Source organism: Rhinolophus hipposideros, assembly GCF_964194185.1.
Source record: "Rhinolophus hipposideros genome assembly, chromosome: 13".
Taxonomy (NCBI): Eukaryota; Metazoa; Chordata; class Mammalia; order Chiroptera; family Rhinolophidae; genus Rhinolophus; species Rhinolophus hipposideros.
The window spans coordinates 2584898-2603675 of record NC_138059.1 but is presented as its reverse complement, the minus strand read 5'-3'; the positions used below and the strand labels follow the sequence as shown (position 1 = coordinate 2603675).

The window sequence follows — 18778 nt, the reverse complement described above, 5'->3', positions numbered from 1 at the left end:
CCACACTGCACGTGGGCATGGAGAAAACACCTTCCCCTCTGTTGTTTGATTTGACTCTCTGACCACTCCGGTCAGCTGCTGCGGTCACTCCAGAGGGGGCTGGAAGGCTGCAGCTGGGAGAGAAAGAGATGCTTCCACAGGCACAATGGGGTGAGAGGCCAGGTCTCTGGGCTCCCAGTTCAGAGGACAGCAGGCAGAGAGAATGGGTTTGGTGCCAGGAAGGCTGTAATTCCCCTGGGTTAACAATGTATTGGGAGCTCACTGAAATCCAGAGACATTCTGACTACCTGTAACCATGACTTCCTACTTGGATTAGCACCTTTCATTTCTACGGTCAAATCACATTTCTCAAAATACTAAATGCTTGATAAGATGTCTGAAGCGTCTTACCTCTTCTTTGTGTGACACTGAGAATGTCAGTTTGAGGCTCAAGAACAATTTCCACCTTCTGCCAATCGTCTGCATTTACATCAGAGTGGCCCAGGGACAGTAATTTTCCATGGAGAGCTACCATGTTATTAATAAACAACTACTCTGCTAATAAATAAACAATAAGGCCGTAATTCAAATCGCATCTCTTCCATTCATAACGTACAACACAGGATGAGGTATTTAACATCTCCAGATAGTAATGCCGACCTCCCATGGGTTCTCTGGAGTTTAAATGGGACGCAGAATACAAGGGACCTAGGATACTCCCCACATTAGATTATCCCTGAATAAACAGGATGGACCTTCCCCTTTACTCTTCTAAAACACTACCATTATAAAAATTACCAGTGAGAGAAACTGCCTAAATTATCATTAATGAGAGGAGCAGATACAGAAACCATCCAGGAGCCCATGACTGAATATCCACTTTCAGGTGATTTGGGGCCATTTGTGTGCTTTCCTTTGTGAAATATCTACTCAGATCTTCTGCCCATTTCTTGTCTGCTCGTCTCTTTAGAATTTATTTTTAGGGTTTCATTATATATATATTGGATACAAGGCCTTTGCTGCATAAATGGATTGCAAATGTTTTCTCCCAGGGTGTCGCTTGCCTTCTGATGAGCTGCAGTTTTTAATTTTGATAAAATGCATCTTACCAACTTTTTATTTCACGGTTCATAGTTTCTGACCTCATCTGAGAATGAGAAATCTTTGCCCCAAAGTTACAAAGATGTTCCGCTACTTTTTCTTTCAGGAAGTTCATCAAGTTTGTTGTTTACGCCGGTCTAGAGTCCATCCCAAATGAATCTCTCTGCACATGCTGCAATGTAGGGACCAAGGTTCTTTTCTTCCCCCACAAACATATCCAGGTCTTCCAGCACCATTTGTTCAAAAAACTCTTTGTTCCACATAAAAGTTGTTTTCCTACCTTTTGAACATCTATTGGTCATATATGAGTGAGTCTGTTTCTGGATGATTGATCGCGGGTCATTGATCTCTTTCTCTGCTGCGCAGCCAGAGCACCCTCTCTTGATTACTGTAACTTGACAGTGAGTCTTAAAGTCACATGGCCTAAGTCCTCCAACTTGGTTCTTTTTTTGTCAAGTTATTTGCTTATTCCATTGGCAATAGTCTGTTCCATCTTGAAATAATTTTAAAAACAGATCGTCAATTTCCACCACTACCTCCCCCCCCCTACACACAAAACCCTGCTGAGATTCTGATTGGGATTGCATAGAATTTATAATCAAATTTGGGGGAACTGACATCTTAGCAATAATTGACTCTTCCAATCAACAAGCAGGGTCTCTCTAATTATTTGTCTTCTTTAATTTCCTTTAGCTGAGATTTCTTATTTTCAAGATAGAGATTTTATATATATATATATATATATATACATATATATATATATATAATTTATCATTGTGTTTTGTGTTTTTTATGAGAATGCATACATTATTTTCAAAATTTCATTTTCAAATTCTTCGTTGCTACTATATAACGCTACAATTGATTTCTGAATATCACCATGGTATCCTGCAATCTTGCTAACATGACTTATTAGTTGTAATTCTTTCTTTGGGGTGGTAGATCTCTTAGGATATTTATGTACATGATCATATATATCGTGCAAAGACATGTGAACAACAATAGCTGTACTTCATCATTTCCAATTTTTATAGCTTTCTTTTCTCATCTCATTGCTCTGCACGGGGCTGGCAGAAAACTAATGAACACAGTGGTCAGAGCAGATCGACCTGCCTGGTTCCTGATCTTAGAGAAAAGTGCTCAACCTTCCACTATTAAGTACGATGTTAACTATATAACTATAGGGTTTTCACAGATGCCCTTTTCGGGTTGTGGAAGTTTTCTCACAATCTTAGCTTACTGAGAGTCTCTAGCATAGTGTTGAATTCTGTCAAATGATTTTCTTCATCAAGTGACATGATCTCATTATGTTCTCCTTTACTTTGATAATATGGTAAATTCTACTAACTGATTTTTCAGTGGTACAACAACCTTGTTTTGCTGGGTTAAACCTGAATTGGTCATGTTGCATTATGAGGATACTGGTCTAAAGTTTTATTTCCACATAAAGCTTCTGTCTGGGTTTGGTGCCAGGGAAGAGCTATTGTCCTAAAATGGGAGTCAGAAGTATTCCTTCCTTGTCTACTTTCTGGGAGAGTTTTTGTAAAAGTGGTATCATTTCCCTCTTAAAAGCTTGGTAGATTTCACAGTGAAGCCATCTTAGCCTAAAGTTTCCTTCATGGGAAATTTTTAATTAAGCATTTAAACTCTTTAACTGATAATTGACTATGTCAAGGACTCTATTTCTTCTTATGTCAATTTTAGCAATTTCTGTCTTTCAAAACATTTTTCCATTTCAAGTTGTCAAAATTACTGGAATATAATTTTTCATACATACTTTTATTATTCTTTTAATGTCTCCAGAATCTGTAGTGATGTCCCCTTTCATTCTCATTATTAGTACTTTGTGTTTTCTCTTTTTTAAAAAAACTCTGATCCTCCTGGCTACAGTTTATAATTTTATTAATCTTTTCAAAGGATCACTTTTGGTTCCACTGACTTTACATGTTATTTTTTCATTTTATGTCATTGGTATCCACTCTTTAGTATTACTTTACTTACTTTTGTTTATTCTGAGTACATTTTGCTCTTCTTTAACTTGGGCACTTAAATCACTGATTCTAAGCCATTCAATTTTTCTAATATGAGCATTTAGTGTTCTATAAATATCAGCTAAAATTATTTACTAGATAGAACTGTGTAAGTTTTTTATATTTTAACTGATTTTTTACTTCCGAAATGTCCAGCTATACTTGTGGTGCTGTCCATTTCTCCCTTCAGATGACAGTTTTTATTCTGAAGTTATGTTTTTAAGTGCAGTTAGGATTGTGAGGTACTGTTGATGACCTGACCCTTCTATCGTTACAAAGTATCCTCTCCATCTCTTTCTTCTGCAAGTCAAAGTCAAGTTTGCGGCTAATATGCCCATGACAGCTTTCTTATTAGTGTTTGCAGGCAATACCTTTTTCTCTTCTCTTTTTGCTTGTAAATGGTGCACATCTCATGGGAGTTTCTTGAAGAAAACATATAGCTGGCTGTAGGTGTTTTATACAGTCTGGCAATTTCCACTTTGACATTTCACGTACTTCTTGGCACAGAGGGTTGAAGCCCAACACTTTGCTGTTGGTTTCCTATTTATGATATGTTCCTGGTTCTTTTCTCCCCTCCTTTCTTGACATCACTTCCCTCCTTTTTGAATTAAGTATTATTTTTTCGTATTCCATTTTCTCTTTTCTGGCTTATTATCCTTAAATGGTTGCTTGAGAGTTTATAATGGGCATCTTTAACTTATCACATTCTAACTACAAATAATAGAACATTTGGACGTAAGTACTTCCATTTCCCTTCCTTTTCTCTTCCATTTCTGTGTGCTAATTTTTGTTGCACATTTTACTTCTGTATATGATATATGTACTACAAAATTAAATATACCATTTCTTCGTAAGACAGTCAATAGTTTTTAAAGAAATTAAGAAGTGAGGAGAAATCTTTGATTTGTTTTTCACTTATTTATGATTTCTGAGATCCATCATTCGTTAATGTTGATGCAAATTCCCATTTGGTATTTCTGCCTGAGGAGCTTTTATCGGGTGGATGGAACAAAGGGTTTGTGCTGTAGCCACCTCTGAGCCCAGTGAACATACTTCATCTAGCACCTGAAACACTGGAGGTGTAGTTTAAAGGTTTGCAGCCTGGTAAGTGCTTTATTAGAAGTTCGAAGGACATACAGAGAAACCCACAGAAGGACTGACCCAGTCTGCCTAGGCATGCTCAAAGAAACTACAAAAATGGTAAAACATCATCAACAGTAAGCAGACATCTTCCCAAAGGTGAAGTGAGGGAATGATCGTTTAAGAAAAAGATCTGTTGTAGAAAAGGATTCATGCAAAGGCAACACTGGAGCAAACTCACTATCCTAGTGATGGTGAGAAGCGAGTGTGCCTCTTTCACAACAGGTGTGGCAGGGGAGGCAGAATGGGGCTGAGCCGGAAGGGCGAGGGCAAACTTTTAAGCACCGTGAATAGCACAGCGGGACTCTGAGCTTCCTCTCCTGAGCACTGGCGAAGGCTCTGAGCCAGACAGGGTGATGCAGGAGCAGGACGGGAGCCAGGGGGCCTGACGGCGGCTGTTTCCGACGGCCCGAGGAAAGACGTACGGTGGAACGTGGAGGGCCATCGGGACACATTTCACAGGTTCGAACCACAGGACCTGCGATCAATCGGACTTCGCAGGAATGGAAAGGGAAGATGAGAATGAATGAAATCACAACCCCAAGGGCGGAGAAAAGAAACATGGAGGCCAAAAGAAAGCAGAGTGAGCTCAGCAGGCTGGGTGCTCCAGAGCCAGACGGCACTTCAGCCAGCCACCAGCCCTTCCAAGCGTGTGTCTGCACCACTTTTCTCATCTGAAACTGCCAGTTAGAGCTGCAGGGCCATGACGTGGAAACCAATGTCAAGAGGGGCAAACAACCCAACTCAATGACAACCTGTGCTGCTTCGAAGAACGATTTATATGCGAGGTGGCAGCAGAGACGAGGGGACGAGAAAGACACGCCGGCTTCACGACGGAGCAGACCCAGCGCACAGAAAGGCTGCCTGGGCTGTCCTGGCCGAAGCTCCCGGGGCAAGCGCTCTGCTGCTTTATAGAAACTCCAGCCGAGACCAGCCTCGGACAGAAAGGTGGTGACTGCAGGCTGGAAAGTGACATATGATGAAATGGGACGCTGAAAAGCGCAAGCTAAGCTATTCATTCTTGCTGAAGCCATTTTCCAATGGCTGGGAAGACAGACAGTCTTTCCCATAAACTAAAACTCTACTTACTATTTGGCATCGTATCCCTTCAAAGGGAGTTTTAGATCAACATTAACACGGGCACAACATCCCTCTCCTCTCCTCAGCTGAGCAGAGAGCCCACAGGTGGAGGGGAGACGGCGCCACAGGTGAGGTCTCTCCCAGGTTCAAGGCGACACAGCTAAGTGTGTCACGACCGCTGCCTCCACCCTGCTGAGAATGAACAATACTACCCCAGTCTGCCACCTGAAATGCGAGGCATCACTGGCCATCAAAGGACGGAGTGCCCGTGGTGACCAGCTCCCGCTTTCCAAAGGCTTCTGGCTGCCTGGGCAGGAATCTGAGGGGCACAGGATCCACCTGGCTGGAGCTCCCCCCAGGGCTTTCAGCCCTCACGACTCCCAGTTCACCGGAGGTCAAAGTTCTGGAGGAGAAATTATTCTCCCACCTTGGAGAAGGATACCTCTCATATCTCTGGCCACGTCTGGGTCTGAAGGAGACACACCGTGTGATTTCCTTCCCCCGGAAGGAAGACCAGGCCTGGAGCAGTAGACAGGAGAGAAAGGCTCTGGGCAACCAGGGCTCCCTGGGCAGAAAGGACCGGGGCCCCAGACGGCTCCATGGAGCTCCATGGAGTGGGGGTGCGAGATGCTGGGCAGCCTGGCCCCACACACACTCTCACTGGGCTGCCAGGAGTCACCGAGAAGGAGACGCTGGACTCCTCCAGGAGCCCCTGCTAAGAGGGCGGCAGGACCAGCCACGCCAGGACCAGGCGCAGGGCCGCGTGCAGGCAGCACGCCGGTAGTGAGACCGCCAACAAGTACCGCACAGTGTTAATGTATCGTCACAGCATGCCATGAGGGGGGACGCCCGTTCACGCACAGCCCCAGAGAGGGAGAGGCACCCCACACACTGCCCGAGTCCCAAGGAGGCCACACATGGGGCACAGTGGCCTGGACTGGATGGGAGGCGAGGTGAGTGCCAAGGTCAGAATTCCAAGCCGGACTGTGACACTGAGAGCAGGCGCAGGGGTCATGGGGCAGAGGCCCGGTACCTGGTGGCCGGCAGAGTGCTGACCCGGGTGAAGAACACTGACGGCTCCACCTCCACGTGCAGCCCCAGGGACAGGTTCCTGTAATACCCTTCCACGTGGCCCGGGCCTCCGGAGTATTTGAAATTCAGGATTGCTTCCAGGGTCTACAAAGATGAAAAGGTGGCGTTAGTACTCCGCACGCTGGGCAGCCTCCTTCCAGGAGGCCTCATTCAGGTCAGGCTGAAGATAACCCAATGGCGACGTTATTAGCTCTGGGCAGCGCTCACCTGGGGACACCTGCCCCCCTCGCCTAGCATGCCGTGTCTACACCAGCACTTCTCAGCACGGATACGCAAACGAAAGGGCTCCAGTAGTAGCCTGTGTCGGGTACAACCACCATTCTCTTTCTGTCTCTGAATTTGATGACTCTAGGAGCCTCACGTAAAGGGAAGCCTTCCTTCCTTCCTTCCCAAGGCTGAGAAATATTCCATTGTGTGCACCGATCACGCTGTTTATCCCCCCACCTGCCATGAACACCTGGGGAGCTTCCACCGTTGGGCTGTGGAGAAAGCTGATGCTATAAACATGGGTGTACAAGTAAGCATCTGCTCTGAGACCTACTGAAGTGGTTTCTCACTCACTTTGGATGTGCATTGACCTACAGACCAGTGACATTCAGCCATCCTCTCACATGCTTACTGGCCATCTGTTACCGTCCTCGGAGGAACGTCTGCTCGAGTCCCTCCGTCCCACTGTGAGCGCGCCCCTCCCACCGCTCCCCAGGGTGACTTCCACGCCTGTGTTCACCGGCTCCCTTCAACTGTTGTAGCTCCGCATACAGAAGTGTCATTGTCACTCTTCCTTCATGACCTTCTCCAGGAAGACTTCTATTCCTACTCGCTTCAAAAGGGCTGCATGAGACACAGGTTTGGTGTTTTTTTTTTAAATACTCAAGAATCCTATTTTGGACTCACCAAAATCTCAGATTCTTTTCCCAAAGCACAAAGCACTGCCCCATCCTCTTCAAAGGACTGCTGGTTTCCTGTGGACATGTCTCACACTTTTTGAAAGCCCCCTTGCCATCAGCAGAAGGTGAGACCCCCCACGGTCACACATCCCAACAAGCCTTTCTGAATCCAAGTGACTTTTGTCTGTTGGGTCTACTCTTTCATTCATCTTCTAACGCTTCCTGGGGCTTCCTGAATGCCAGACCCTGTGCCTAGAACAGAACGGGTGAGCTGTGGTCCCTGATCTCGGAGAGCTCAGAAAACGCTGGGTGAATTAATGTCTGAATAAATTAACTAAACAAATGAAGCCAGCTCCTCACCCGACACACACAATATCTCCACAAACTGCAGGTATGCTGGTCAAGGAAAGGTCTGAACCGGCACAAAGGAATGGAGAAAGTGTATACAGCTCTCAAACCTGAGCAATTAAAATCTGTGTATTTTATGCCACGTTAACCATACCTCAACTTAAAATAAACCAAAATGTTAAAAGTAGAGGGGGGGAAAAAAAAACAACAGATTCCCGACAGTGGCCTTGCAAAGACCAAACCTGTGAAGTAACAGAAATGTCACACTGGCTTTCTTCATTTTTTAAGGTAAATTTAAAAGTCCCTCCAGGGAGAGCTGTAGCAGAGATCATCTGGGAAGTGAGCAAAAAATATGCAGAGACAGACAACTGTCGGGTACCACATAACAAAGAGCAAATAGTCTGTGTTCCGACTTTCTTGGAATTGGCTGTTTCTTGGCTCTGTAGAGAACCAAGGAAAAGATATAATTATGGGGGAAATGTGTGTCTAATTTATGAAAATCAAGCACAAAAAAGCTTTTGTGAAATGATAGAGTATTACTGCCTTTCTTCTTTGATTAAGAAAACAGCCTCCTCAGCTGCATAAAATTAGAATAGTTTTAATAAAACCATAAAGTGGGCTGATAAGGCAAAAGACACAGAATGTTCAAGCTTTTCAATCCCAATGAAAGAAGCAGTGCATTGCTCTGCCACAAGTCTTTCCTTCCTCAGAGGATGCTTCAGTCCTGCTTTGAGAGAAGACTGTTACCAAAATCAGTACTGGGAAAGGAACTACAGAAAACAACGATTCTCTAGGCATACAGCTGGTTGTTCAAACTAAAATGAAAAGTCTTTCGGGGGCTACCTTTTATTGAGCACCTACTAAGTGCCAAATTCTAGGCTAAGTGACCTACACACATTGACTCTAATATTCTCAAGAGCCCTACAAGGAAAGCCCTGTTTTTACAAACCAGGTTCGGAGCAGTTGGTTTGTGAAAACAGGGGTGTGACTGGCCCAGGCCACACACCCAGGAAACAGCACATCCAGGATTTGAACAGAGCTACATGGGTCCATGGCCTTCTCTCCTGCCATTCATGCAAACTGTTCGGAAAAGCATTCAGATGCCCTTCCAATCACTCACTCACTCACTGTCCCTGGAGGGATGTCTACCACATGGTAAGGGGCTACGGCAGATGACACGGCACCACTCCTGCAGGGCTCATGTCTACTCAAAGCCATAAGCCCAGCGGCATTCAATATAAACTGTGATATATCACAGAGAAGTGTCGTTGGACATATGAGGATACAGGAGAAGAAGGACTGTGTGTGCCTGGTGGGCAGGAAGTGAACAGAAAGGAACAACCCGGCCAGGGAGACGGGATTAGGCAACTTTTAAATCAAAAATGGACACAGAATAAACATCAATTAAACTGCAACTTAGTTCTTGCAAATATCGGTGAAAGTGACAATCCTCTAAGTTAAGCTAATCAGGAAAAAAAGAGAAACTACCAACATCAAGAATGGAAATAAATATCAGTACAGATCTGTATGCATTAAAAGGATAACAAAGGAATAATGTGAACAATTTAGTGTCAGTAGATTCAACAACTTTGATAAATTGGACACAGTATCAAATGGAACCAAGAAGAAACAGAAACCCTGAAAAGCCCTATGGCAGTTGAAGATATTGAATTCATAATTAAAAACACCCTCCTAAAAGAAGCCCCGAGCTCAGATGGTTTCCCAGTTGCATTCTATCAAGCCTTTATGTCAGAGATAACACCATTTTATACAAACATCTTCAGAAAATAGAGGAAAGGCCACTGTTAACCAAATATCAAAATCAGAGTTTACATGGAAAAAAACAACTACAGGCCTATATTCCTCATGAATTTAGATGTAAAAACCTTTAACAAAATATTAGTGAATCAAATTCAATATTCTATAAAATGGATAATACATCATGACTGAATCAGTTTAGTTCAACAACACAAGGTTGGTTTAACATCAGAAAATCAATGTCACTCACAATATGAAAAGACTATTAACAGACAAAAAAGGAAAAGCCACCTGATCATCTCAACAGTTTCAAAAGAAGCAGTTGACAAAATGCAAAACCCATTTATGATTTCTTTAAAAACTTCAGCAAACTAGGCATAGAATGGAACAACCTCAATCTATAAAGTGCACCCATGAAAAACTTGCAGTTAAAACCATATTTAAGGGCAAATGGAATGTTTTGCCCCCAAACTCCAAAGTAAGGCAAGGGTATAACTGTCATTACCTCTATCAACATGCATATGAGATATCAGCAACTTCAATAAGGCAAGAAAAAGAAAATGAACGGCGTACGTGCTGGAAAGGAAGTAAAACTGTCCAGAGACGACACAATCATGTACAAAAAGAAAAAGAAAAACCAACCCTAAGGAGTCTCCCAGAACTCTCAGAAATTGCTGGTGGTGATACAAAATAGTACAATCACTTTAGGGGAAATAACAGGCAGGCAGTTCCTTATAAATTTAAATATTTAAATATTATAAAATTAATATATTATTCAGCCACGAAACTCTTACCAAGAAAAATAAAAACATGCATCCACATAAAGACATGTATGTAAATGTCCAGGGAAACTTCCTTCAGAACAATCCCAAATGGGAAATAACCTCCATGTCCCAGAAGAGGTAGACGACGTGATAAACTGCAGCGTATCCATAAAACGGGCTGCTACTCAGCAACCAAGGCAAAGACAGATACAACACGGAGGAATCTCAGAAACATTTCTATGAACGAGAGAGGCAGTCGGTACTGTGTGCTCGCCTGCATATGAGACACTAGGAAAGGTCAGTCTGCAGAGACAAAAAGCAGATCAGTAGCTGCCTGGAGTTGGGGGCAAGAAAAGACTGGCTGACAAGGGGTCAGGACACCGTGGGGCGCACTGAGAATGTCCTCTATCTTGATGGTGGCGGTGGTTACATGAGGGTCTGCATTTGTCACAACTCGTCAAACTACACCGTTAATGTGGCTGCATTTCACAGGATGCAAATTACACTCAATAAAGTTGATTTCAGACATCGATCCTGACAAGCAATCATCACACAATCACTTGCAAACGTCAAAACAAGACTCTGAGTCACAGTGGGGGCCACCCTGATGCGGGACATCTAAGGACGGATGTGGGACCTCAGTCCCAGGCTCTGCAAGGGATTCATGAAAGCGAGCTTACCGTGTCTCCCCGAAAATAAGACCTAGTTGGACAATCCGCTCTAATGAGTCTTTTGGAGCAAAAATTAATATAAGACCCGGTATTACGTTATGTTATGTTATATTATATTATGTTATATTATATTACATTAAAGATCTGGTCTTACAGTAAATAAGACCAGGTCTTATATTAATTTTTGCTCCAAAAGTCACATTAGAGCTGATGGCCCATCTAGGTCTTATTTTAGGGGAAACACGATATGATTTACCGTAACTAAAACTTCACCTGACCTTGGAAGTCTCAGCCCTTCTCTAGACCTCAGGAGCCTCAACTGTAAAATCAGGAGTTGTGCCAGATATCGCCTGAGGTTCTTATAAATTTCCATGTGGCTTGTTACTGTTCATTTGGTATTACTAATCTGATGTTCCACGGCTCCTAATCTGAGGCTCTTGCCAGAGAAAAACAATCACCCAATATAGTATCCTAACTAATTTGTATGTCTAAGAAATAGATCTCTAATTTTTGAAGACCCCAATGGGACCTTTCCCCACAAATTTCCTTTTGCTCTATTTCTGTGGTGTGACATAAGATTAATAGCTGTGATGTGACTCACTTAGTAAGTCAAACATTCAGGACCAGAGGTCCCAGCTGGGGCTCATTCCCCAAGAGACCAGCCCTACGGTTTATTTAAGGTGGATGAAACATACAAATGAAAGCCATACCATTACTTTCCAGTTAATTAACACTTTCAGGCAAAGTCTTTCGTCAGTGCTAATTATGCCGGAAAGATGCCAAGTGACTGCAAATTAAATGGTACATCTACGGTGACGCAGGAGTGGGTTTGAGCAGCACCAGCCATCCAAACAGCTTCTATTCCCGAGACCCAGAGGTCTCTCGCTGGCTGAGAACCATTAGGGCATTGGGTCCAGAAGGAGGCCATGTGGCTGCTAAAGGCCACATCCAAAGTCTGACTTTTGGCATCAAGAAATACAGCCATTGTCATGTCTCCCTCTCCCTCTCTCCCTTTCCCTCTCTCTCTCCATCTCGCTCTCTCTGTGTAGAATATATTCCTATCATTTGACCATTTTTCTTATTGACTTGTCAGTCTTTTTTCTCCCAGATTTCTTGGTTTTATATATTAAGGAAATTACTCCTTGCCTGGGATATAAATTGCAAATATTTTTCACAGTTGGACACTGTCTTTAGCTTTGTTTATGATGCTTGATGCCTTGCAGAACTTTTTAATTTTCTTCCAGTTAATGCATCAATCTTTTATGTCTCTTGCACTTTTACAGGTCCTAAATCATGGTTAGAAACACCCTCCCCATTCCGAAGTTATATAATTCTTCCCTGTTTTCTTCTACTACTTTAAAGTTTATCTTTTAAACTTTTAATTTCAGTACCATCTCAAATTGATAAAAAAGTTGAAAGCACAAAACAACCTTCCCATTACCCAATTTAAAATATGTTCATAGTTTGTCCCATTATTTTATAATTCTCTGTCTCTCTCAGAGATAGACAGATGAGAGAGAGAGAGAGAGAGAGACAGACAGACAGACAGACAGACAGACAGAAAGAAGACAGACAGATGTAAGATGGTGTCCACAGTTTCTCCACTGTTTAGTTCCATTTTCCCTTAGCAATCAGTAAGTAATTTGTGCTGCGATTCTTTGAGAATTGGTAGATACCCGATTCTTCTTTCCATGTGCACCCTCTGGTTTTAGCACCAGTTGATAATTTTCTAACAGCATCATTCAGTCCATACTTAGTAGCTGCCAGTCTACCATAAGAAAGAGCCTTTTCTTCCCCCACTTATTTATGTGGTTGTTAATATCCGCATGGATTCATGGATTCTTCTCTTATTCCCTGGGTTGTAATCTGTTATTGTCATTATTCACATTGCCCCAAATGTGGCACCGTGCAAGCTGGCTGCTGTGCTCTGACTGCCCTTAGCACTCCATAAGCACTTCCTCACTTTATGGAACGACAAGATGTTCCAGGATCCCCTTCTATTTTCCCTACCCTAGAAATTAGCCATTTCTCTGAAGAGGACTGGATCGTTTTGGTGGGGAATGATAAGAATTGGGTGTTAGATGTGCTCATGGTTGCCAAGATGCTCTCTCTCTCTTACTTCAAGGTTTTTTCAGTGAACATACCTGAGAAATAGGTATAATAAGTCCTCACCTAAAGCCGCAGAACCTATCGACGATGTTACGTGAAACGACATATAAAGAAACCCATTTTACCACAGGACACTTGATATGCACGAGGGTCGAGTTCCTAGAGATCTCACCAACATTGTAACCACACAATGCTGCAGAAAACAATGTCACCTGAGGGTCTGTTGTGTGTGTATGTATGTCTGCTTGTATGTGCATACAAACTCTACGTTGATACCTAGTTCTAACTCTCTTTATGTACAGATAATAGATATATAGGTAGACATCTGGAAAAGGACGTGGAAATATATCACAGACAGTTCATAGTGATAGCTCAAGTTCCGGACTCGTACTATGAGGGTCATTCTAATTTTCCCCTATCAACCTTTTCTAATAGTGAGAAAGGTAGCTCCCATCATCCTCAATATATTTACTCAATTGCCCACACGTAAAATACACAGGATATGGTTTCATCATTGCTGATACGTACTATTACAAAAAGCAAATCTGACTAGAGTTCAGTATTTGTTAGTATTTCCTTTTTGGTGTGAGCTAAACTTTACATACAGTGAAAGTATACAGCCAAGTATACAATTCGGTGAGTTTTGGTAAATGTATGCCCCATGTAACTATTAGCCTAAGAAAAACACAGAACTCTCCCATAACGAGGAAAGCTGTGTCCCGTCCTAATCAAAGACACACACTTCCATAAACAACCACTTTTCTGAAACTTTTCACCACAGATTAGATTTGCCTTTTCTTGAATTTCACATAAATGGAATCCTACAGTATGATCTCTTGTAGCTGACTTCCTTAATGCAACACGAAGCTCGCGTTCCAGCCATGTTATTGTATGTGTATGGATACAAACTGTGATAGCGAGATAGAGTTGTTTTCATTGCTCAGTTGTATTCCATTGTGTAAATATACAACAATCTGTTTATTCTCCAATTGAGATTTGTTTCCAATTTGAGGATATTAAAAATCAAGCTACTATAAACAAATTCTTGTGCAAGTTTTTTTGCAGTTATGTTTTATTTCTCTTGGAGAAATAGTTAGGAATAGAACTGCTGGGTCATTAAGGCAGATATATATTTAACTTAATGAGAACCTGCAGTTTTCCATATTGGGTTTACCATTTCACACTCCCACTAACAACGTAAGAGAGTTCCAGGTGCTCCACATCCTTGCCAACCTCAGGTGCTGTCAATTTTATCACATTATAGTCATTCTAGTGGACATGTACCTCACTGTGGAATGAATTTGCGTTTCTAAATGGCCATGTCCTATTCACGCCTGGGTCACCAAGAGTCATATGGAGAACATCTCCAGTGAATAAAAACAAACAGGACGCGCATGGGTGGACGTGTGACCCTGGCTCACACACCCTGGGTGGGCTACAAAACACTACAAAAGCGAGCACAGGTGGCCTGTCCTCATTCACCAACACCCAGCATCGGGCATGACAGTGGCCAGAGGAGAAGCCAAGCATAAACTCTACGCAAGGAGAGAGGGAGTTGCACAAAACAGTCTTGGCAGGAAATGTGATGTGCCAGTACCTGCTCACTCTCTCAGATCCCTGTGGCCAGACGGTTGCCACCTTCAGGGTCAGGGAGAGGCACCCCTCCTCCTCGGGGGCAGGCTGCGTCTTGTGCTCCCCTTCATAGGACACGAGTAGGGGCCTTGGAAAGGGCCTGTCCTTACCCTGACTGAGGGTCCACAGAGGCAGGAGTCCCAGCATTTTACCATTAAACCCTGGTGCCTGGTATTCACAGAGAGCTCAGCATGGAGGTGTGGAAGGGAGAAAGAGCTCAAATCCATCTCTTAGAACCCTGGCCCAATGCCGAGTGAGCTGTACGATCCTGTCCAGTGTTAGACTGTGACAAGTCTGTCTCTGATCTCATGAGCTCTAACATCTCCCTCACAGCAGTGCAGGATGACTCCCTCACAAAGTCCCTAAAGGGTTCCATTGCAGGGGTGGAATCCCAATCAAACCCACCTTCACTGTACGCTGCCTCTCGGACAGGCATGGGGCCATGGGGTCTGTTAACCAGGGCTGAAAACATGGAGCTCATTTACGCAAGTGTCTGAGATGCAATTATGGCTTTACTCAAGAGAGGTGTAAGAGTCAGAAAGGCTTAATTCCGAGAAGGAAGGATACTTTCTTGTTAATGACGATTGAGTAAGTAGCCAGGTTCTTATTTTGGGGAGCTCTAAGAACACACACACACAAACACACATACACACACACCAAAAACAAACAAACAAACAAAAGGTGGGACAATTTCTACTATACTAAGTGCTTCCTTGAATTACGTGATTTTAAAAAGCACAGAATAATTTCATGTGCCCAATAGTTAAAATGCCAGCTATATTTAAATTCAAAACGTATACCCCAGTCATTAAACCATGAAATGTGTTTCACTTCTTCCCTAACTTTCATTTCCATGTTTTGACAAAAGACTCCATGTAAGGACGTCTGTGCCTCTGGAAGTCTCCGCGTAGAGCCTGTCTGATCCACTCTGCTCAGTAAATTGCTACACCTTTCTCTGTGGTGCCTGCCACGTGTCTAAGACCTCATGGTGAAGGTTGGGATGTGTTAGGCATCTGTTCTAACCGGGACTGCTCTGAACTCTGGCAAAGATCCTTCATTGATCTCTCCATTGACCTTTTCATTGATCTCTTCATTAAATAACTGTACGGTCTATTCCTCAGCATGAGTCCACCCATGACAAGCCTAAAGGGACCATCCAGGTTGCAAACAGGAAGTGCTTGCTCAATGGATAACTCACATCCGTCTTCCAGGAGCAAGAACCCACCAACATCAAATGACTGTGTGTGGAATCTGTAGCTACCTTGCGAGGTGCGAGACTCACTGGAAGGGTGGAACCAAAGGAGGGGCAGGAAGTTACTGTTCCATGTAGTGAAACATCCAAATTACTAGAGTCCTGTGAAATGATGAGCTCTCTGTCAGCACAGGTGTTCAAACAGTGAACCAGCTAGCTGTCAAGCCTATGGAAAAGGTGAACTAAGAGACTTCCCAAGCACTTCCTCCTCACATTAAAGATTGAATTATTTTAATGACAAAACGTTCAAAATAAAAAGGAGCCTTGAGATAATCAAGTCAGCAAACTTGCTAGCAAATCACCCAGGGAACCCAAGATCCAGAAAGGCAGAAGACAGATGACCTGGACCAAGGCCCAGGCTCACGGCCAATCTGGCCCTTCCCATCACACCTCGCAGGAGTGGCCCTTCCCTGTGCCTTTTCTCACCGTGGCCACACAACACCAAGAGGTGCCCAAGAATGCAATTAGATCTATTCCAGCTTCTTGTCAGCAAAACAAAGGGACAGCATCTTGGAACAAGCTTCACTGGAAGAAGGAGGGATTGCAGACTGAGGTATACATTCCTTATCAAACAGGGAGAAACGGTTATCAACAAATCATTATTCGGAGACAACTGGGGAAATCTGAATGGAATGTACATTACATAACACCACTGTACCAATGTTAGATTTCATGATGTGATATTGGCACAGCAGGTCCTCGAGTAACATTGTTTCATTATAACAATGAGGAAAAAAATCAGTTCCCAGTGGGGCCATGTCTGTATGGGGTTGGCATGTTTTCCCGTGTCTGCGTGGGTTTTCTCTGGGACTCCAGTTTCCTCCCACATCTCAAAGCTGTACATGAGGTGAATCGGCGTGTCTGCACCGTCCCAGTCCACACAAGTATGGGAGCGTGTGAGTGCCCCCGCGATGGAAGGGCGTCCTGTCCACAGTGGGGTCCCACCTTGCTCCCTGAGCTCCCAGGAGAGGCTCCAGCCCCCCAAGACCATGAGCTTGAATAAGCAGGTTGGAAAACAATTATCTTACCTGCTTTTATTCATTTTTCTGAAATGTATGTATGTATGGCTCATATTTATTGTGTTTCATATTAAAAGTATTTTGAGGTTTTGTTTAGAAGTTTGGTGATATTTTTGTGACTACTAACATGCCATAGGAATATTGTTATCAACTGTTCACATCAATTCGCGGATGGTAAAACTGGTTTCCTTACACATCGTTTCGCTTAGAGTCAGTTTCCAAGAACTTACGGCTGACGTTCAGTGAGGACTTAACTGCATTGTGGTTCGTTAGGAAAATGTCATTGTTCTTAGGAACCATGTGAAGATGTGTTTAAGGGAAAAGTACCATTAAGTCTGCAACTTAACTTGCAAAGGAAACCCAAAACAACAAAGTAAAGAGTATGGATGCTCGTTACACTGTCCTTTCAACTCTGTGTTTGAAGTTTTTCAGTGAAATGTTGAAGAAAATATGAACAAATCAAGGAAGCTAGCGCTTTGGACTTAAAAATCACTGAAAACTTATAAACGATGTACTTACCTGCTGAGCACAGAAATGCTCCAAGGACGGTAACAGGTGCTTTGGATAAAAGATGTCTAATCCTCTCAGGAAAGACCTCACTCAGCATGGGCCCTACCACCCCCTTTTCAGGCACCGTATCTGGGGCTCGGCCAGAATAGAGGACTCCCCCCAGACCACATGGTCTCAAGGAGCCCAGCTGGATTCTGAGCCTGGTCTTCCCATCCCTAGACCAGTGCTCTCTCATGAGATGCCACCTCCTCCAGTGCCCTGGGTCTGTCGCCAGCCAGTGGTCAGTCGGGAAAGGGCCTCTGCCAAAGCCAGAGGAGACGCACCAGGCCACAGGGCAGGGACTGCAGCAGGGCTCCGTCTCACAGCCCGGCGCTCTCCAAAGCTGCGCAGTGACTTAATGCATTTGCTGCTGATCTTTCCAGTTACGCTGCAGCTCTTCGGGCCTGTGGCTTTTGCGTCTTTCCCATCCAGCAGACTCTCTTCTCTACACAGAAAGCAGAAACGTTCCGCCTGCTTTGCCAGCAACGGCGCTTTGGAAAGCCTACTATGCAGGGACCCGTGACCTACGCCCTCTCACTCAGCTGTCACAACAACTCCCCATGTCACAGGTGAGAACACTGCCCGCCAGCCTCCCCGAGAGCTCAGGTGCCTGGACGCAAAGCCCCCAGCTCCTTGCCCTCTGTGCCTGCCAGTCCCACATCTCCCTGGGTCCCCACGACGACATGAGCCATGCGGTTCTTGACTGGATCCTGACCAAGAAAAGGACACCAGTGAAACAACCAGGAAAGCTGGATAAGGTCTGCAGATCAGTCAAGGTCAAGCGAACTGTCAGTGGTGAGGTCCTGGTCATGATTTTGCTGGGCTTATCTGTACAAGACCTTCGCATTTGCGGAAGCCAAGGGGAGGGCATGCAGAAACTCAGCTAGTTTTGCATCTTTCTTGTAAATCGGAAATTATTTCAAAATCCAAGGTTAGAACGTGTTAATGGCAGCAGGGACAGTGGCAGAAACTTCCAGCACTTACTTAGGTACGACACAGAGGACGAGCTGCGCTTCCCGTACAGCTCTCACTCCCGTCCACAGGCACGTGCGGGAGGTACAGTGAGTATCCCACCATACAGATCAGGAAACTGAGGCAGCGGGAGCTAAGGTCCGGCAGGTAGGACGGGGCAGGGAGATGAGAGGTGCTGCCTCACCTGGAGGAGCCAGCATACATGCCAGCACCTGCCACCTGTAACTCCACAGGTTGGCCTCATGGTCACCAGAGAATTTCTAAAAGATGTGAAGTATGGTCCCACATCCCGTCGTCGAGATGCCTGGACGGTAACCCAGGGCCTCTGCCTACACTGCTCTCTGAAAGCAGCTCTTGGAGCGCTTCCCGAGGCGAGGCCGTGCCTCGGAGGTCGG

The 18778-nt window shown here is 44.2% G+C and overlaps 1 protein-coding gene across 6 annotated transcripts in view; it reads right to left on the bottom strand.

Moving 5' to 3' along the window:
* Positions 1-18778, bottom strand: part of TRAPPC9 (trafficking protein particle complex subunit 9) — a 343110-nt gene that overhangs the window by 127489 nt on the left and 196843 nt on the right. For all 6 annotated transcript variants that reach the window (XM_081071109.1, XM_081071112.1, XM_081071108.1 and 3 more), the window contains one exon: positions 6364-6506. In XM_081071109.1, the coding sequence (XP_080927235.1) occupies positions 6364-6506 (143 nt within the window). The remainder of the gene's footprint in view (positions 1-6363; positions 6507-18778) is intronic.